Here is a 21,717-nt window from a genome sequence, read left to right on the forward strand (position 1 = left end):
AAAAATCAAATAAGTAATAGTAGGGTGTAATAAATCCCCAAAATGGCAAGGATCTCTAGTTTAGGAATTTTTCTATTTGCAGACTCTGGTTCCTCGAGAAAGTGGGCTCAAACTTAAAGTACCATATTAGTAAAAGTTGGTAGTCAAAATTGTTTTTGAAAGAATTTTATTAGGTTGTTTGGCAAAGGAGAGGGCTGAGGAAAGGTGTGGTTCCTTCCTCAGTACTTTGTGAGGTTACCTTATATAGATTATATATTTTGATTTAGATAAAAGAGATCATTGTCTCCCTCATTTCTCATCTAGCCTTAATTACTGATTGGGTGTGGCCTCAGTCAAAATGAGATCTGTGGCGATCTCCAATCATCCTGATCTATAGCCTGGACCCAGATGGCTCTGGAGAAGAAAATCAGGCAGGTGACTTTGCCCAGCCCTCTCTCACTTCCATGTCACATCATCACCTCCCTGATGTTATGGTCCTCTTGGAGAATGAATGGCAAATACCACCACTCCCCCTTACACAAGGGTGTAAGGACATTTGCCTGACACCAGAATTTAGGTAGTCATTGGAACTGGACACTTTGAGCTGGATATCAGCAGATAAGTATAAACATTCAAATCTGGGAAACTCAGAACCAGACTTGGATGGGATCAAAGTCTTCCCTTCAGACTTCCATTTTCCAGTCATTTTGGATTAAACAATGTTCTAGCTATCTAAAGTTGGGTTTGAACAAAATTAATTAGTAATAAGATATTTTCCTCAAAGACACATATATAGAGAACATGTAGGATCAGGGGGCAACTTAAGATTTTTAGCCCTAGGAGTCTTTTTCTCATTATAAGGAAACCTCACCAAATCTGCTTTGGAGTGGGGACAGCACCCAGACTCATTCTTGGGGCTAATCAATATTACTTCTGATTGATTGGCTCTTCACTGGCCTCAGTTGCTGCCACCATCACCTATTCTGGTGTCTGGGGAGAGCTCTGATAGTCCTTCAACTGTTGTAATATGATTTTGTGGTCTGTTCTAACAATAAGTCAGTAATCTTAAATCTTCTGCCTTTGGAGTCTGCCTCGGGGACTTAAGAATAATGATCTCTGATTCTGAATAGACCACTTCTGAATTCATTGCTGATTGTCAGATAGCTTCTGGCTTCAGGATAGTCCCATGGATCTAACAACTCCTGAGACAACAGTGATAATCTTGTCAATAATAACCAAATTCTGGGAGACCACTCCTGAGTCATAGAATTAGCACTTCAACGATAGAAAGCTGGATAAATGTGTCTTCTAGCTTCTGTTTCTCTGCTGAATTTTCTTAGAATTCAGTCCAATAGTGTTACAATTACAATAAATTTTGACCCTTGGCTAAGGAGATGGGTTCAAGTCTACAAATTCTTTTGAGATACCTACCAATACCAGTCTGACCCCAAACTTTTGGAGTCTCCTGACAATCTCAAAACAACCTTTCAGAGCTCCAAGAGTTGGCTGTTCAACTCTGTTTCTCTTTTGTATCCCTAAGATTAAGAAACAGAGAAACAGAAACAGGAGGACTATGTCAAGTGTTCAGGGAGATATAGGAGTAAGAGGTTAGGAGGATCTTGCTGGTAGATCTTAGAAGTCCTCCTCATTCAACTATGTCAGGGAAGAGAAATTTAGGTCCTGCTTTCTGGTTCAGGAACCAATTAAACTATTCATCTATGTGATGCTTATGGAAAAGAGAATGAAGTTTTTTGGTGTGTTTTGTTTTTTGTTTCCATTAGATGTGTTTCTGTGTATTGGAATGGCCCTCCTGATCTAAGTCCCTGGTGAGAAGAGGCCTTCTAAGCTGCAGGATATATTAGAATAAATAAAGGGACCAAAAGTTAGTGGAAGTAAATTTCCAGCAAAGTTTTAAATGAAAAAGCTGAGACAGGGGGGTTAACAAGCAAAGACTTGACTGCAGAAAAAAAGTGTATTTGCCTGCCTAGAATGGAAAGACTGAAACCATTTGCAATAGGATTTGATCCTATAGTTTGTTAAGTGGGTGGAGATACTGGGGTTGTTGATTCAAATATTGGGAAACACCCGCTGCCAGCAGTTTAGATTTCATCTCCAATAGGAATGACAGAATTAAAACATTAAAAAAAGTCTAAGAAAATCCTAGCTGTCTCTGATACAAGTCTAGGCTAGTAACTTATATTTGCATACTCGACAAGTAACAAAAGATCTCTAATTGCAGTATGGTTTAGAAATGATTCCAAAATATTTACATTAGTTTAAAAACAAATTGTGTATCATATTGACGTTTAATTTTCATAAAACTATTTTTTACAGAAACAACTCTTCAGTGCAACCAAAACAATGGTCCAAATAACAGGGACTTCTATGTTACAGAAAGGGGAAAGAGAGCATGACTGGCAGTATAATAAGTAGGACAAACATGGCTTGGGAGGTGCCAGGCATTCAAGCTACAAAGCTGAGGGTGGGAGTGTTTCTGAAACAAGAGAGTTTCTCCATTGAGTTCAGTGTTTGGGCGTAGAATCCAGCTTTTAAGAATAGATTCTTTCAAGAAGGATTTTATTTCAACAAACATTTAGGAAAAATAAAGTAGGGTTTAAAGGGGATTTTCCTGTTCATTTCCTCTTCTAGAGAGTCTCCAGGGATCACATTAGACAGGAATTTTGAGGATGGATCATTATGCAATTCAACCTGCTCATTTTAAAAACTTGTTTTTTTAAATAAAAATTCCTTTTCTATTCTTAAAATTTCAATATTTTCAATTCTTTTTCTTTCTCACTTCCTCCCCACCTTATGACAAATTTGTCTAGTCAAGCAGAACAAATTCCGGTCCTGGTCCAGTGTATGTGTGGTTTTCTTCACCCAGGGGTTCCTTGATTGGGTGTTGACCATCATTCTCAGAAGAGATCGGAATGACTTTACTTTGTTAGAATGGAGTTACAGTGTGTCCGACTGAGTCTGATCAGACCCATACGAGCTCAGAATGCTCTGCCCCAGGTCGGACACAAATAGTTCCTATGAACATTTCAGGGGCTTCTCTAACTTTGCACATCTCGCATTTCTTTTGAGCTAATTCAATTCTGTTTTGCTCACAGACCGCAGCATCTTCTCTGACAAGGGCACACCATGTTGAGCGGTCCTGTACCAGTGTTTCCCAGGGCATATAATCAATTCTAAAATTCTTAAGGCAGACCTTGAGAGTCCTTATATCACTTTTTCTGGCCATTCTGTGAGTGCCTGCCCTGTGTGAGTTCTCCATAAAATAATCTTTTTGGCAGGCGTACATTTGCCATTTGAACAACGTGGCCAGCTCGACACAGTTGTGCTTTCTGCCGTAGAGCTGGAATGCTTGGCAGTTTAACTTGAAAATGGGTCTTAGAATAGAATAATATTGCATCATATAATAATATTATAATATAAAATATGATAAAAGTGCATCAGTCCCATGCAAATCTTCGGGGGGGGGGAGGGGCTCTGCCCGGAGCCCCTCTGCTCTGCCCCCTCATGGCCCGGACCAGGCTCCTGGCCGGTTCTGCCCCGCTGCGCTCCGCATCGGTCCGTGTAGGTCTTTGGGGGGGAGGGGAATGAGGGGGAGAAGGGGGGAGGGGGAGGGGGAGCTCCGCTCGGAGCCCCTCTGCTCTGCCCCCTCATGGCCCGGACCAGGCTCCTGGCCGGTTCTGCCCCGCTGCGCTCCGCATCGGTCCGTGGAGGTCTTTGGGGGGGAGGGGAATGAGGGGGAGAAGGGGGGAGGGGGAGGGGGAGCTCCGCTCGGAGCCCCTCTGCTCTGCCCCCTCATGGCCCGGACCAGGCTCCTGGCCGGTTCTGCCCCGCTGCGCTCCGCATCGGTCCGTGGAGGTCTTTGGGGGGGAGGGGAATGAGGGGGAGAAGGGGGGAGGGGGAGGGGGAGCTCCGCTCGGAGCCCCTCTGCTCTGCCCCCTCATGGCCCGGACCAGGCTCCTGGCCGGTTCTGCCCCGCATCGGTCCGTGGAGGTCTTTGGGGGGGAGGGGAATGAGGGGGAGAAGGGGGGGGGGGGGGGGAGCTCCGCTCGGAGCCCCTCTGCTCTGCCCCCTCATGGCCCGGACCAGGCTCCTGGCCGGTTCTGCCCCGCTGCGCTCCGCATCGGTCCAGGCAGGTCTTCCCTCACGTCAGCCCCAGTCCTTTTACATAAGGACACCGAGGTCCCCCTTTGGAGCTGGGGGCCCGTTCCCACGGACCCCGCCCGCTCGGTCACAATAGGCGCCGCCCCCTCGCCTCGGCCCCGCCCCCTGAGATCGGAGAGTGGGAGGCGAGGCGGCTGCGCCGGGGATTTCGGGCTTCCGCACTCCCCAGAGTGCCTAGCGGGGAGACTCGGCTCGGCTGCGCCTCGGCCCCGCCCCGTCCCTCTGCCTCCGCCTCGCCTCAGAGGGGCTCCGGCTCCCTTCGGCCTCAGGCCCCGCCCCGTCCCCGCCTCCTAGCCGGGGTGGGCGTGAGAGGTCGCGGCAGGCGTGTGCGCGCGGCTCCATCCGGGTCGCCGGGCCCGACGGCCCCGCCCCCCGCCGCCGCCGCGAAGCCGCATTGGGACGAGCGCCGAGGGCGGCGGACGGCCACGTCCGAGAGCGCGCTGAAGTCACCGACGGGGCCGAGGGGGCGGAGGAACGGATGGAAGATGGCGGCGGGGGCCGGATGTTGGCGCCGCCTCCCGCAGGTCTTGAGCCGGCGCAGATGAGGCGGCTCGGTCTGGGCCAGCGGCGCTTGGGAACCCGAGCTGGGGCGACCGTGGCGGCGGGGCCCGCCCCTGCTATGTGCCGGCGCCTCGGGTAGAGCGCGGAAGAGCGGCGGCGGCGGCGGCGGCGAAGCCTCGGGTCTCCGCTCCCTCGTCTCCCGGCGGGCGCGGTCTGCGCAGGGCGGCGGCGGCGGCCGCGGGGCCGGGATGGAGGACGTGAACTCCAACGTGAACGCGGACCAGGAGGTGCGGAAGCTGCAGGAGCTGGTCAAGAAGCTGGAGAAGCAGAACGAGCAGCTGCGGAGCCGCTCCGGGGCCGCGCAGGCCGCCGCCCCCGCCTCCGGCGCCGCCTCCCCCCGAGGCTTTCCGCTGGGCCTCCCCGCCAAGGCGGCCGCGGCCGGGCCCGCCCCGGGCCTGCGGAGGGCGAGTCCCGACGAGCTGCGGGACGGGGCCGCCTCCCTGCTGGCGGCCGGCGAGGGCAGCGTGCTGGACGACGTGGAGCCGCTGCGGCCGGACGAGCTCGAGCGCCTGCTGGCCTGGGAGGAGGACGAGAGCTGGTGAGCCCGGCCGGGGGACGGAGAGGGGGGAGAGCGGGGAGGAGCCCGGGGGAGGGAGAGGAGACTGCGGGAGGGAGACTGAGACCCCGGGGGAAGGGAGGGGAGATGGGGCGCGGGAGGAGAAACTTGGGGGACCCCGGGAAGGAGGTTGAACCCCGGGGAGGTGGGGAAAGGACGGGGTCGGAGCGGGGGAGGGGTCTGCGTTTTTCTCCTCGCTGTCCCTATTTTTGTCTCCCTCCCCTCCGGCCCTTTCCGTCCCTGTTGACTTTTCCTCGCTCTTTTCTTGTCCGTCGCTCGCTCTGTCTCGGTTCTCTCTCCTTTCTGTCTCTGTCTCTCTCTGACTCTGCCTCTCTCACTCTGTGACTTTCTATCTTCCCTCTTTCGCTCACTTTGCTCTCACTCTCCCTGTCCCCATCTCTCCGTTCCCCCCGTGGGGCGGGGGGAGGCTCCCCCAACCACCGGATTAGGGGGAAAAAGGCCACGTGCGGGCGGAGGGGGTTCTGCGGTTCTGGTCGGGCCCTTGCCTGAAGCGGGCCGGGCCGGGCGGGGAGCAAGCCGGGTCCCCGCTTTGCGTGGCCTGGGAGCTGTGGGAGGGCCTTGGGAAGCCCCCGAAGTTGGCTCTTGGGAAAAGCTGGTGGTCTTCTTGTCGGTGCGAGCCCGGGGTGGTGGCCCGGCCTTATCGGGTGCCTGGGGGAGGTCAGAGAGGGCGAGAACCACACCCCCCCCCACCCCCCCACCCCCGGGACTGCTGGCTTTGTGCCCGGAGCCGGGACCGTCTTCCCCGAGCCTCCCGTTTGCTCCTTGGGATCCTTCAAGAAGTGAGTGGGCTTCTTGGCAGTCTCTAGCACTTTACCCGTCACTTTCATATTCTTGGGCACTGGAGAGGCTTGTTGAAAGCCCCTTTTTCTTTACCCCATGAGGAGAATGGTGAACCACAACTTAAAAAATCATTTCCCATCTATTGTCAACGAAAGCCTGAAAAGATCTTTTCTGAGGGATAGGGGAACTTTTATTCGTGAATTCATCACTTTAGAACTTGCTCTGTTTAAAAAGGAAATCAAATTCATCCGCATTAGTTAAAATAGAGGTTTCTAAATTAGTGCAGCCGTTGACAGCATTAGGCAAAATATATTGTTGGAAGACGTTCAGTAGTGAGCATCTATTTACTGAACTAGTGCATAGATTTAGAACTGGAAAGAGCCTTGGAATCTAGCTCCCTCATTTTCCAGAGGAGAAACCTGAAGAGAAAGCTGAAGTGACTGCTCTGTAATTACACAGCTAAATTCCTAAATAAGGACAAATTTGAATCGAAGACAGCTTCTTAAAACTTTTTCCACTTCCACTCCTTTTGCCTGAGAAATTTTTACATGACCCTGGGTACTGTGAAGAGATTCGGGGGAAGAAGGGAAGGACTTGTTATCCATGTTGCCTCAGCCAAGCCTGAGACCTGTTAAGGACCTTAATTTTTAAAAGGCCCAGGACTCCCCCCTGCATCTGGGACCTCGCTAGTGGGTCTGACAACTCTGGCCACAGGCTCACTTGGCTCTGAAGGAGAGTGAGGGCATTGACTTTGCCCAACCCTCCCTTACACCAATCCCAGTCACCTGCATGCCCTGCCTTCACCCTCCTCAAGAAGGAAGGAAGGACAAACTGCAACTTGTGGGTTTTCTGCTGAATACAGCACACTATAGATTTCAAGGACCTTAGAAGCAGGGCTTTTCCCACCTTTTTGTATTTGTGCCCCTTTTCCTTCCCAGTGCCCTCTCATGGAATGTGAGCTGAGAAAATCCCCTCTGCCAGTGCAGCCCAGCACCCACTGCACCCTCCTCACATTCTGAGAGGCTGAGGAACTTGGCTAGATTCTGGCAGCTGGAAACGAGGACAAAGGCCAAACTTGAACTCAAGTCTTTCTGGTTTGGAGACCAGCCCTCATCTGCCTTGGTTTCCTCAAATTTAAACGGGCTAAGAATGGTACCTACTTCTCAGGGTTGCTGTGAAGATTAAACAAAATAATTTAAGAGCTAATTTAAACAATAATATAAGACCTTAGCACATAGTAGGCACTATATAAATGCTAGCTTCTTAGCTAATTTAAACAATAATTTAAGAGCTTAGCATATAGTAGGTGCTATATAAATGCTAGCTTATGATGATGTATTTTGTTTTATGCATTTAAAACATTCTCAGAAGGGCTCCTAAGAAGAGTCTGTGATACAAAAAGGGTTAAGAAATCCTGACCTAGAATATTTCATAGTATTGAGAGACCCAGTAGGGGCTCAACAGAGCAGGCTTCATTGAGGAGGCAGGAGCTAGTGGGCTATGGGCTCCTGAAGAAGAGTTAGAAGGCTATTTCAGGCCAAGCATAAATAAAGGATGTGCTGTCGAGAACTCCTCATTGAGGAAGACTTAAATGTCAGGGATACATTTGGATACTTAATGTCAAGTCTTTATCAGTGGATGTTACCAAATGTTACTGGGATTGACATTCTAATGACAGCACAATACCAGGGCTTTTTTTTTTTTTGGGGGGGGGGGGGTGTAATTTTAAAACCAAGCCTGTCTTAAGACACTAGTGTGTGTGTGTGTGTGTGTGTAACTGAATGAATATGTTGAATTTTAAGAGAATACTTTAAAGATATTGTTATAATACATCTAACATATCTAAAATTCTTATCAAGTACTTGAGATTTCAGTTCAAAAAATTATTAGACACCTGTTATATGAAAAGTGCTGACAATAAAGAATCTTAATAAGAACAAAACTATGATACAAATTGTAGTATGATAAACATATATATAATGAAATCAAGATGCAGAAATCATTGCCAAAATATCTACCCTTCCTTCTGTGTGCAAGATTCTATGGCTTGATGACTTTATTTCCCATGTATACATAAAAATAGAATGCTTGATTTTATGGTATTAAGCAGGGACTCAACAGAGGTTTTAGATTGTATTTGCATGTTGTCTTCCTCATTGGAATGTGAGCTCTTTTAGGTCAGGAACCATGGGTTTGTTTTTTTTCCCTTTCTTAACCCCAGCTTACCAAGAGTGCCTCTTACAAAGCACTTAAATGGATGTTGACTTAGTTATTTAATATGACATTTAGATAGAATACCCAAAAGATTCTTTTGGTCATGTATCAGTGTATGCTCAGATCATTATTTCAAAGTGGTTTTTCTATTTTGTTTTGTTTTTTCTTCAGTTATAAGACTTTACTGAAGGTCCTGGTCACTCTCCCCCTTTTCTGTAATTACTTGAATATCTAGTTTACAGGATTCTCTACCCCAGTGCTTGCCATTATTTTGGGGGACATCACTATTCATGTTAATGATTCCTAATGCCCACGTAATTTTGCCTTCTCAATTGTGCCTAGCTACTTCTAACATGTTTTGAGCATAAAAGCATAAGCATGGACATCCTTTAGTCCTTGGCTTTGCTAGGAACTGTAACTCCTCAACTGGCACTTTAATTTTGTAACTCACATGGTTTTATTTGTATTAAGAAGTCGGATTTACATATATTGGATTGCTTGACATCTAGGGAAGGTGATAAGGGGAAGGGATGAAGAAAAAAAATTGCAACACAGGGTTGTGCAAGGGTGAATGTCAAAAAATATACTTATGTTTTGAAAATAAGCTTTTTTACAAAAAGGTTTTGGAGAAATTTGATTCATGATACATTGTAGAATTACAGAATCTTAAGTAGAGGACATCTTAAAATTCTTTTAGGTCAAACCTATCACATTAGCACATGAATCCTTTCTGAAACATTCAGGCAATTCCCAGTGTGGATGCTCCCTTCTCTAAAGTTCATTGGCAATTTAATTTCTGGTATTAGAAGCTTAGAATACTGAGAAATTAAGTAATTTACCTATCATTACATGGTGTCTGAGGGAAGCAGGCAGATCCCAAGTCTAGCCCTTTTAACCCTTATGTCACACTTCCCCTTTCTTTATTTTGTCATACTGAATAAAATTTATGTAAACTTAAGAAGTGTAGGATTGGTTGTAGCTCTGGCTTATAGAGCAGCAGGGCTTCTTAAACTTTTTCCACTAGTGATCCCTTTTTGCCCTAGAAATTTTGATGCAATTCTGCATATATACACAAAACAGGCATACAGATCATTTGCTGATAATGAATCCATTTTATAACCCCCATATTCAGTTACAAGATCCTACATGGGGTTTTAAACCACAGTTTAAGAAGATGGGCTATAGAGTTGAAGACAAAATAAATTTAAAACCTCTTTTCATGACAGCACTAAAGATATTTGTAATTGTTACCCTTAATTGTTCTATATTGTCCTATTTCTGGGATTAACATTTTCATTTCTTTCATGTGCGCTCCTCCTGCCCAATAACATAGTTTCCAAATCTTTCTTACTATCTTGTTTACTGGACAAACTCAAATTGTTCATTGACCTTAAAATGCATGGTGCACTGCAACAAAAATTGCATGTGTAGTCTGAGGACGTACAGCTGGGACTGTTATTACTTCTCTGGACCAGGATACTTTGAGTCTAAGATTGTTATAATTTTAGAACATACGTCACATTTCTGGCATAGTTAGCTTATAGTTAACTTTTTTTTTTAAACTTGTGCTGTGGTCAGGCTGTATCTTTTTCTATCTTTGGTGGACTTTTAATTTAGATCTTGTTTAGTTCTCTTAAATTTTACCTTGTTAATTTTGACCCATCCCTCCTTCATGTTGGGATCTTTTTGTGTCTTGGATTCTCTTATCCATCTATAAAGTTGGGGAATATTTTTACACTTTAAGAAATGAAAAGTTTAAAGAAATATGGACTTATATGTCCTGAAACACAAAAATAAACGTTATCAGATATATAATATGTACTGATGACTACAGTGTAAAAGTAAGAATGCTGTAAATATAATGACCAAAATTTGGCTTGAAAGTTGGAATGGATATGCTGTCACATAGAGTTGTTGAGACATATTTGTTGGTTTTGCAGAATGAACTTTTTCTTTTTTTAATCTTTGCTAAAAGAGAAATTTTGATGGATATTGAGGGATGGGAGTGTTGTATTCAGGAAGTAATGATTATGTGTGAACAAAGGTATCAGTTTTTAAAATTAGGGGCTCGATATTTTCCATTCTCTTTCCTCTTTGTTTTCCCATTATCTGATAGAAAGGTGACACTCCTCAATAATGCCACTCTAGACCATTCTCAATGTGTAACCTTGATCATAGAGAAAAACTTTCAACTGAATAATAAGTAATATGACAGCTAATCAGACATAGTTCATATATAAAAATGAAGCAAGGAATGGTTTGTTTCCATAACATCTTCTTTTGGTCTTTTTGTACCCTTTTTTCTTGATTCCTGATCATTGAAGACATTACTTTAGTTGGAACATAGTCTTCCAGCAAGGCCTATCAAGGAGTGCACTGGAGTCAACTGGGTGCACTTTGGCTCCTTGGAGAACTTGTTAGTGAAAGTGCCATAGCAGCTCTTTCCATAATTTTACATAATCTTTGACCTTTCCCTTTGTCCTCCTTTAGTCCCTGCTGCCTATAATTTGATGTAGGTCTCTCTTATCCTTAAACAACCATTTAACCTTATCATCCCTTCAAACTGTCATCCTTATTTCTTCTCTGTTTCACAACCAAAATTAAAAAAAAAAATTCTCTCCACCAGCTTTCTCCTGGTCTTCTCTCATTCCCTCTTTAAATTTTTGCATTTTGGCTTTCAGTTTCACTCGGTTGAAACTGTCTTTTCTACAATTACCAGATTGTCTTGATTGCCAAATCTGATGCCCTTTTCTCATTCCGAGGTAGCACCTTGGATGGAGCCCTAAACCTGGAGCCATTAAGGTCTCAGTTCAAATCCATTCCTAGACTCTTATAAGCTTTGTGACCCTGGGCAAGCCACCTAATCTCTGACTGCCTCTGTCACCTGTAAAATAGACATCACACTAGCACCCAGCTCCCAGGTAGTTAGAATCAAATGAGATAGTAGTGCTTCTTGAAGATAGAAAATGTTAGATTTTTCTGGTTTATAAATCCAGAACCTAGCACAATGTATGACACACAGTAAAATTATTAATAAATGCTTGTCCCATTAGATTGTGAGATCCTTGAGGTCAGAGACTGTTTTTTGCCTCTTCTGATATCCCCAGTGCTTAGCACCTAGTAGATGCTTGATTAGGAACTAGGAATAGTTGTCCCTCACATACTTGAATCTGTCCTGAAGAATTGTGAGACTTCTGTGAATGGAAGCAATAGATTTTGGCTTGATACGAGGAAAAATGTAACCCTTAGAAGTGCAGAAACAGCCTTTTCTGTGATGTAGAGGGGCTTCCTCAAAAAATGTGATTGGCTGCTTGATAAGCTATTAAAGTTTGGTCACAAATGTTTAAGCAGTATTTTAGTAAAAAGGGTATTGGGATCAACTTACTTTGAATTCCCATCTCTCCCACTTCACTGACTGTCTGATCTTCTGTAAGTACCTCTCTGTGCTTCAGTTTCCCTAACTTTAAAAGGAAAGGGTTGGATGAGATAGTATTAAAGATTTCCTTCCAGCTAATCATGATATATAATCTCTACTTGTATAGTAAACTGGATTTTTTTAAATTAAACTTTTTATTTACAAAACATATGCAGGGATAATTTTTCAACATTGACCCTTGCAAAACTTTCTGTTCCAAATTTTCCCCTCCCCTAGCTGGCAGGTAGTCTAATACATTAAATATTTTAAAATATGTTAAATGCAACATATGTATACATAGTTATACAGTTATCTAGCTGCACCAGAAAAATCAAATCAAAAAGGGGGAAAAAAAAACCTGAGAAAGAAAACAATGCAAGCAGACAACAACAAAGTGAAAATGCTATGTTGTAGTCCACACTCAGTTCCCACAATTCTCCCTCTGGGTGTAGATAGCTCTCTTCATCACTGAACAATTGGAACAGGTTTGAATATTCTCATGAAGAGAGCCATGTCCATCAGAACTGATCATTGTATAGTCCTGTTGCTATCGTGTATAATGATCTCCTGATTCTGCTCATTTCACTTAGTATCAGTGCATGTAAGTCTTTCCAGACCTCTCTGAAATCATCCTTCTGATCGTTTCTTGCAGAAAAATAATATTCCATAATATTCATATACCATAATTTATTCAGCCATTCTCCTATTGATGGGCATCTGGTTTTTTGCCACTACAAAAAGGGCTGCCACAAACATTTTTGCACATGTGGATTCCTTTCCCTCATTTAAAATCTCTTTGGGTATGCAGAGTTTTCCCACATCCTCTCCAGCATTCATCATTATTTTTTTCTGTCATTTTAGCCAGTCTGAGAGGTGTGTACTGGTATCTCTTAAATTTGCATTTCTCTGATTAGTAATGATTTGAGTACCTTTTCATATGACTAGAAATAGTTTCAATTTCTTCATCTGAAAATTATATGTTCATATCCTTTGACCGTTTATCAGTTGGAAAATGGCTTAAATTCTTATCAATTTAGTCAATTCTCTCTTTTTTCTTTTTTTTTTCCTGAGGTAATTGAGGTTAAGTGACTTGTCCAGGGTCACACAGCTAGGAAGTGTTAAGTGTCTGAGACCAGATTTGAACTCCGGTCCTTTTGACTTCAGGGCTTTATCCACTTTATCCACTGCACTTTATCTTGCTGGCCCCAATTCTCTATATAGAAATGAGGCCTTTATCAGAATCTTTGAATGTAATGTTTTCCCAGTTTATTGCTTCCCTTCTAATCTTGTCTGCAAACTGGATTTTTATAATCCTTAAAGTGTCATTTCACTCTGGAGTTTCATTTTAGAGAGCTTGGCTTCATAGAGGGTATATACAAATAACTATAATTTATAATATTGTGTGATAAATGTTGAAAGGTTCAAAGTGCTATAGCAGTTAAGAAGAGAAAGAAAAGTTGTGTTTGGGAGCATTGGTGAAAGGCCTCTATCTCATGAGGTGTTTTAAAGATAACTGTGATTGTGGCAAGTGCTTGTCATTTAAAGATGAATTAGAAATAAATAGAAGTCTGAATAAGGTAAATAATTGAATTCAACATTTATGGAACACTTATCATTTGCCAAATACTTTGGGTAAAAATCCAAGTGAGACCACTTTTCTTCTGTGATTCAAACAAGATATAAACAAGAAATTTTTAAAAATTAACTGGCAGCATCTATGAAAGAAAGAATAACTTCATAAATAAGATACTTTTAAAAGGACAATACTTGTTAGGCTCTCTAGGGTATTTCTTATGTCATTTTTTATTGGTTTTCACTGTGGCAGTGTCTTTTGAATGATTCATACTGTTCAAAAGTGGTTTTTATAACTGATGAAGGGTAATGTTGGAATATAGTAAGATTACATTTTACTGCAGAGAAAACTTAGATTGACGAGATAATAAAGGAATTTGATAGTTGGAGAAAGAACTGAAATACTGGTATTTTACCAGTAGTTAAGTTTATAGCTTTAATTCTCTTTAAAAATCCTGCCAATTATGCAAAAAACCTTTATGCTAATTATGCCCCTTTTGGGGAGAATAATGATAGTAACTTAGATTTGAGTTTATAAATAATTATTTTAAATTTGTTACTTTAATATTTTGCATATGTTCTGTTACATTACTATACCTTTTCAATGACTGCCTTTGCTGTCTTTCACCTTTAGTAGAATTTTCTCTTCTAACAAAGAAGTAAAAATAGTCCCAACAAATAAGCATACTTGCCATTCCTGGAAATATTCCTAATTCTATGATCCATCATATTTCAGTTGAAAAGTTGCTAGCATACTTCATTAAATTTGAAGTCATAATCATTAAATCTCTGAAATCATTATTGTTCACGTTAATTGATCACTTTTTGAAGTCTGAAAATATTCTGGTTTTGATTACTTTTTGTTCTTTATTTTACCTTCATTGGACAAATATTCTAGTACATTCATGTATCATAATTTGGTTAGCCATTTCCCAGTTGGTGGATGTCCATTTCCTTTTTATCCTTTGATAATATCAAAAGTGCAGGCAATTAGGTGATTCAGTGGATAGAGCTCAGAATCTATAGTCAGGAAAATCAGAGTTCATCTACTTGTTAGAGATATGACTTTGGGTAAGTTTGATATGTTTACCTCAGTTTTTTCAACTGTGTAAGAAGGATAATTATACTCGCCTTGAAGAGTTGCTGTAAAGGTTAAGTGAGTTAATGCTGTAAAGCATTTAGCACAATTCTTGGCACCTAGTAGGTACTATATAAACATTAGCTGCTGCTATCATTGTTATTACTATTTCTACTACTGTTTTTGCATATATTGATCTTTCCCTCGGCCTTTTAACTTTTTTGGAGGGTATATGCCTGTTAATGGGTTTTCTGGATTAAAGAATAGATAAAATTTAGTGACTAATTTCAAATTATTTTCAGAATGTTTGGAACAGTATACTTCTCTAGTAACAGTGGATTTGTGTGCCTTGTCACAACTCTCCAAATCTAACATTTTCTTTTTTTTTTTAATCATTTTGCTAATCTGATGGACTTGAGGCATAATCTTAAAAGTTTTAAATATTGCATTTTTCTCCTTAGTGATTTAGAGCATTCTTTTATAATGTGATTGATAGCTTAGACTGACTTCTGGCGGAAGTAGCACCTTATATGATTCTGCAGAGAAGGATTTAAGAAGGTGAATATGTAGGTAGCAGAAAGTTAGCAAAAATAGGTTAGAGCCAGATTGTAGAGAGGACTGGCTAAGGAATTTGTTTTTTACTTTATGAGCAATAAAAAGAGAGTAACTAAAAGGTTGGGGTTTTTTATTTGTTTTAAATAAGATTTAAAAGCCATTTGCTTTTGAATCATAGTATTCTTTTAGATATAATCCTTTCTCTGAGTTCTTGGAATAAGCAATTAGTCCAATTGATGAAACGACTTCATCTGTCAATATAAATCAGTGCAACATTTTGCAATTTTAAATGTCTCCCTTTTCTTCTCCCCACCCTTCAAACAGGGAGTTGTTTCTTCATCTCTTTTCTAGCACCAAGATTGGTTATTTCTGTTACAACTAGGCTTATTTGATATTCTTTTTAGATCTTTTTAAAAATAAGTTTTATTGATGTCTTATATTTTTTATATCATGATTATCTCTGGTATCCTTCCCTTTCCCCTAATAGAGCCATTACTTGTAACAAATAGTATTTTTTAAAAGAAAAAAAAAATTGGCTCAACTGATAATTGAAAACATGTACAAATATGTTAATATCTGTGATTCTCATCTCTGTAAAAAGAGTGGGTTAAAGATAATCTCATTTCTCTTTCATGTAATGTTTGATCTAAATAAGATTTTTACTTTTACTTTTGATTTTTTTTTTTTGGTGTGTGACTTCTTTCAGTTTATGTTGTAGTTATTACACAGATTGAGGTTTTGAGGAGGTCTTATTACTTTACCTTATCAGTTCATGTAGATCTTCCATTCTTCTCTCTTCCTCACATACATTATTTTTTTAACAGTTCAGTGGTACTTTATTACATTCATACATAATTACAAGTGTCACATTACTTTATTACACATTTGATAGCCAGTTCTAGATTAACAGACTTTTGCTTTAGTTCTTACTAATTTTCCTGTGCTTCTCTGAATTGCTTTTATCTGTTATTTCTGTTAAATGAATATACTACAGTTTGTTCAGCCATTCCTTACTGTGTTACAATATAACACAGGCTAGTAGTGATGTAACAAATAACATAAATCAGCATGAGAATTTATACTTGTCCATAAGCCCTAGAAATAGTCTAAAAGAAATCTATTATCCATTTTTTATCCTTCCTCTCTTTCCCTCTCCACAAAAATTGCAGCTATGAATATTTTTGGAACATGTGGATATACTTTTTCTCTTTGACCTCATTGCCCAGTGTTGTGATAAGAGTATGATAACTTTTCTTTGTTAATTTCAGATTTTTAAAAAAAAACTAATTCTTAGTTCTGTTAATAGTAGATTTTGGGCAACAATGTTTCCGTCTTCCATAACCTCTTCCACAATTCCTATTTTCCACCTTTTATTCTCTTGTAACCTCAGAGTTGTAATCATTTATATTTCTCTTGTCAGTGATTTGGAACTATTTTTCAAATAATCATTCTTTGCATTTTTGAAAACTGGTCACATTGTTAGACAAATGATTGAGAAATTGTATAATTTGCATTATTTCCCTGAATATCTTGGATATTATGCTTGAATTAGATATTTGATGCAAATATTTTCTTTCCATTTGATAGTTTCAATTATTCTGGTCACATTTCTTGTAACAGAAATAATAAGTACACTCAGCAAAACCAACTGTCTGACAACAGTGCAATATTTACCATTGTAGTCCTCCAGTAAAAGTGGTGAATTATCTTTGAGGCTAGTCTTGGTTAAAATGATTATACACGTGTCAATTTTATTTTATTCTGTTAGTGGTGTTCTAGATAATGTGCGTTGTTTTTCTGGATCTATTTCCCTCTACATCAGTTTTATATAGTCAGTGCTATAATCTAGAATATTATACTTCATAAACAACTATGTATTTTTTTCTCTTCTAGGCTGTATTCATCACCAAAGAAGAAACTGACTCCATCACAGAAAGCAATTAGCCCCTTAGTTTGGTGCAGGCAGGTTTTGGATTACCCAAGTCCTGATGTTGAATGTGCTAAAAAATCTCTGATCCACAAACTTGATCAAACTATGACAGGTAAGTATACAAATTAACTGAACTTTAATTGAAAAATTAAACATTTAGCAATTTAAAAAACTTCTCAGCTCAAATTTAAGTTTGTCTAAATTGTATGGAAGCTTAATTGGTTGACAAAGTTTCATAAGAATGATGTTTCATTTTTTTTTTTTTTTTTTTTTTTTTTAATTTAATAGCCTTTTATTTACAGGATATATACATGGGTAACTTTACAGCATTAACAATTGCCAAACCTCTTGTTCCAATTTTTCACCTCTTACCCCCCCACCCCCTCCCCTAAATGGCAGGATGACCAGTAGATGTTAAATATATTAAAATATAACTTAGATACATAATAAGTATACATGACCAAAACATTATTTTGCTGTACAAAAAGAATCAGACTCTGAATTATTGTACAATTAGCTTGTGAAGGAAATCAAAAATGCAGGTGTGCATAAATATAGGGATTGGGAATTCAATGTAATGGTTTTTAGTCATCCCCCAGAGTTCTTTTTCTGGGTATAGCTGGTTCAGTTCATTACTGCTCCATTAGAAATGATTTGGTTGATCTTGTTGCTGATGATGGCCTGATCCATCAGAACTGGTCATCATCTAGTATTGTTGTTGAAGTATATAATGATCTCCTGGTCCTGCTCATTTCACTCAGCATCAGTTCGTGTAAGTCTCTCCAGGCCTTTCTGAAATCATCCTGTTGGTCATTTCTTACAGAACAGTAATATTCCATAATTTTCATATACCACAGTTTATTCAGCCATTCTCCAACTGATGGACATCCATTCAGTTTCCAGTTTCTAGCCACTACAAAAAGGGCTGCCACAAACAAGAATGATGTTTCAAATCGATTACTATGATTTGTTTCTGTTTTCTGTTCTCTTTTAACATCACTTTTTCCATGTTTATACGACCATACAGAAGGTATTATTCCTTTCATGCATTCAATATTTTTTTGGATTACATTATGGCAGGTAGAGTTGAGTGGTGAGAAAAGGATTGGATTTGGAGTTAAGAGGACCTAGGGTCCTGCCTGTGCTCACTCTGCTTCTCACTTCCTGCATAGCTTTAGACAAATCATTTACTCTTTTGGATCTCAGGTGCCTCTGGCTTTCTGTGTTTAAATTATGGTGCTTTCTGTGTCTAGTAAGGTAATTTGCATAAAAAAATTTGTAGAGGTTTACTTTGTCTTTGGATTAACTTTAAAACCTGGGCACTTTTAGCATTGTTGTTTTTTGAACCTTGCTGTTCCAGTCAAGTATTAAGTGCATTTCCCATGTAAATAACTTAAAAGAGATAAAGAATATGAAAGACAGGTTTTGTCTTTTATAACTAAAAGGTCTTAAATTTAGAGCTGGAAGGAAATGAGAGGATAGGACATATCTTCATTTTGCAGATGAGAGCCCAGAAAGTGGTCGTGACTTATCCCAGATGAAACATTTAGTGATTATAAGTCTGGAGAGAAATAAAATTATTATACAGATAGCTGCAAGAACTGGCAAGATATAATATGTAGTAAAGGAAATATCAGCCAAGCATTGGGGGTCAGAGTAGAGATCAGCCAATTTGGAAAGTTTCATGAGAGTAACACTATAAATATATGGGTGGTTTTGATAGTTAATGGATAAGAGGAAGGACATAGAGCAGAGCAAGCTATAAAATTATTTGTTTAGGAAATAGTAAGTTGTTTAATCAAAAATTATTAAAGAAATAATTATTTAAGGCTGAAAAAAATTTGGTCTTCATATTATAAAGACCTTTTAGGACACATGCTATTGAACATGTGATTTAAAAAATATATATCACTGTGAAATTGTAATGATTAAGCTTTGCCCTTGAGAAGATACATACCTCCTTTCCCTTGTAGTGATGGGCTACTCTGGGTATGGAACATTAAACATCATGTCTGATTTTTAGTTAATACATATGGTTGCTGACATTGTTTCCCTCCTTTCCTCTTTCTCCTGTTCCCCTGCTTTTTGTTATAAGAAAAAAAATCAGGGAGCTGTGCAGAAATGAAAAATGTAGATGATTTAGAAACAAGATATCAACCAAACTTTTTAAGATAAAGAGGTTTTTTGGGGTTTGGGAGGTCTTTTGGGGTTTTTTTGTTTTGTTTTGTTTTTTGTTTTGGCTTTTTTTGAATGTTACCAGATATAAATAGAGTACTAGCTTTATACCAGCATGAAAGTTAAGGTATTTTGTTGCTAAAGATGTTTTGGGGATACTCAGAAAATTTTGTGTGTGTGCATGTGTGTGTTTTGTGTTTTCATTGCCTCGGGGAAGATGTATAGCATTTTTCAAAATTTTTGTTTTTATCTTAACTGAGATTTTTATTATGACTTAAAATACTTAATTGAAAAAATTTGATAGTTAATGTGTTTTTATAAACTTTTATTATGATCTTTTTTCAATGCAGCCATCAAGAGACAGAGTTTGTACAATAATTCTTTCAACTCTATGAGTTATTCAAATTCATACAGCCCAAATGCTAGTAGCCCTTATAGCAGTGGTTTCAATTCTCCTTCCTCAACACCAGTGAAACCTCCTATGGTCAAACAGCTTATACTTCCTGGAAGTTCAGGTAAGAAGAATATCTTCCCCAAAACCTTCTCCTGTAATAAATAATCAAAGAGTAGTAGTCAATACACTGGGGGAAAAAAGTCCAACATAATATACAATTTTTCCCCACATGAAAAGAAAAGGGTTGAGTGGGCAGATGGGAGGAAGAAGCTTTGTTTTTCCTTCCATTTAAAAAAAAGTCTGAACATAACATTTGCTAAAATGAGCGCTTCCTATTAATTTTTAAAAATTATTCAGAGTTACATTCAGTACTTTAGTAGGAGAAGATTATATAGAGGTATTCTCAAGCTAACTTAAGAGCTAATTGATCTTAGTAAGCATTTACATCTTGAAATTTGGCAAAGGTAGCAAATTTTAGCTTGGTTTGGTTTGTTTTGTTAATTGGTTAGATTTAAGGAAGGGATGGAGAAAATGTTAATTAAGTATATTAAACTTAAAAGTATTTTCATGTATACATTTTTTTTTTCCCCAGAGAGGAAAAGACATTAAATACCACCCCTGGTTATACATGAAACTACAACTCTCTTCTTAGTATTCTTAATTTCATTGTTTTTGTGCCTCTCCCTCCAACTGTCCCTTTTCTCTATCCCTCCTAATCCCCATCTCCCCAATTTTTACATATTCTGCATCCATAAATTTATATCTCATTATATAATTTAAGTCTGTTACCAGGAAGGTAGGTAGCATGTTTGATCACTGATTTCCTAGAATCATACATGGTTTTTGATTAAGTTCCTTAAGTCTTTGTCTTTATTATTTTATTTTTAATGTATAATTTGTTCTAGTTCTGCTCATTTACCTCTACATCAGTTTATACAAGTCTACCTGGGTTGCTGTGAAAGCATCCCTTTTGACATTTTTATACCACAGTAAACATGCATGTATCTTACATGCATGTATCATAAAATCTTAAGGCATTCCTCAGTTGAGGTGGCACCATTTAGCTTCCAGTTATTTGCTATAACAAAGCATGCTGCTATAAATATTTTGGTACTTATTGATCCTTTTTCTTTTGATCTCTTGAAGTATAATGCTATATATGGGTCAAAAGTAAGCAAATTTGAGTGACTTTAAGCATGGTTTAAAATTTTTTCAGAATAGCTGAAGCATATTATGGATCCATTGTATTAAAAAAAGGGCAATTCTTCCGATGAAGGAAATATGATCTTGATACCTAAAAACCATGGAAAGGGAAAACAAGCCATAGACACTTTGAAAATTCATTTCATTTTGTAAATTCATTTGGTTCTGCATTTTTGTAAATGCGAGTTTATTTGTGGTTTTGTTCAATTCCTTGATTTTGACTAATTTTTGTGCAAATTCCAATATTACCACGGCCTTAATTTGCATTTTAAGTTTTTATCTTTAATAGATAATAGAAAGCTTTCAGTTTATACAGATAGGGAGATAATTGAAGGAAGAAGGAGCCTCAGTATTGTCTCTTATTTTTTCTCATAATCTCTGTTTACCAGGAGAATATGTGCCATACACAGGCTTTGCTTGTTTTAGACACTTATTCATGTAAATTCTTGAATTCTTGACCTTTGTTAGTATCTTGGGCTTTAGCACAGTTCAACTAATAGATCCCTCTCTTTTATTTCTATTCTGAGCACAAATAAATATTCCCTAGCTTCCTCAGAAAATCAACTCTCTTCTTTACCAAGATTTCCAGGTGCATGTTATGCACATTTGACATTTTAGCTAATACTTAATGATGTATTCATGATTTTTTTCCCTTTATCTGATGCTCTGGCATGATGACACCTCACCAGAATTTAGTCTTAACACTTTTTGTCTTCTTGAGCAACTCACTTCTTTACTTATCAGTAATGATACAGATGATAGTCCAGTCTTAAAGGGTTGTTTGACTGTTCTTGCTATTGAAATTTGAAGTCGCTAAAAGTCAGGTGTGGTGTTCTCTTCTTTTTTATAATATATGATGGTTCTCTGTGAGCAGGTTTCTTGGGGAGGTTTTCTGGAGGCAGCCTTAGTTTCGGTTCAGAGTAATAATCACTTCAAATGCAGCCATCTGATAAAATCCAAATGTTTATTTTCTCCTTCCAAGTCTTGTCTTTTTCCTTGGGCCCCGGTAGCTTTCTTAGAGGCCTATCTTTCAGTGGAGAAGTGGAGGAGAGCCAGACACCATGGTGGTGTGAGATGGGAATGCCTCTGAGAGTGGACTTCTTCT

At 39.7% G+C, this 21,717-nt stretch overlaps 1 protein-coding gene across 2 annotated transcripts in view; it reads left to right on the forward strand.

Moving 5' to 3' along the window:
- Nucleotides 1-4,272: 4,272 nt before the first annotated feature.
- The window catches only part of SLAIN2 (SLAIN motif family member 2), a 48,417-nt gene continuing 30,972 nt past the window's right edge, over nt 4,273-21,717 (forward strand). The window contains exons 1-3 of one of the 2 annotated variants that reach the window (XM_031942994.1): nt 4,273-5,257; nt 16,804-16,952; nt 19,366-19,530. In XM_031942994.1, the coding sequence (XP_031798854.1) occupies nt 4,908-5,257; nt 16,804-16,952; nt 19,366-19,530 (664 nt within the window). In that variant the 5' untranslated portion in view covers nt 4,273-4,907. The remainder of the gene's footprint in view (nt 5,258-16,803; nt 16,953-19,365; nt 19,531-21,717) is intronic. The other variant, XM_023506000.2, reaches the window with a different exon arrangement.

Source organism: Sarcophilus harrisii, chromosome 6 (assembly GCF_902635505.1).
Source record: "Sarcophilus harrisii chromosome 6, mSarHar1.11, whole genome shotgun sequence".
Taxonomy (NCBI): Eukaryota; Metazoa; Chordata; class Mammalia; order Dasyuromorphia; family Dasyuridae; genus Sarcophilus; species Sarcophilus harrisii.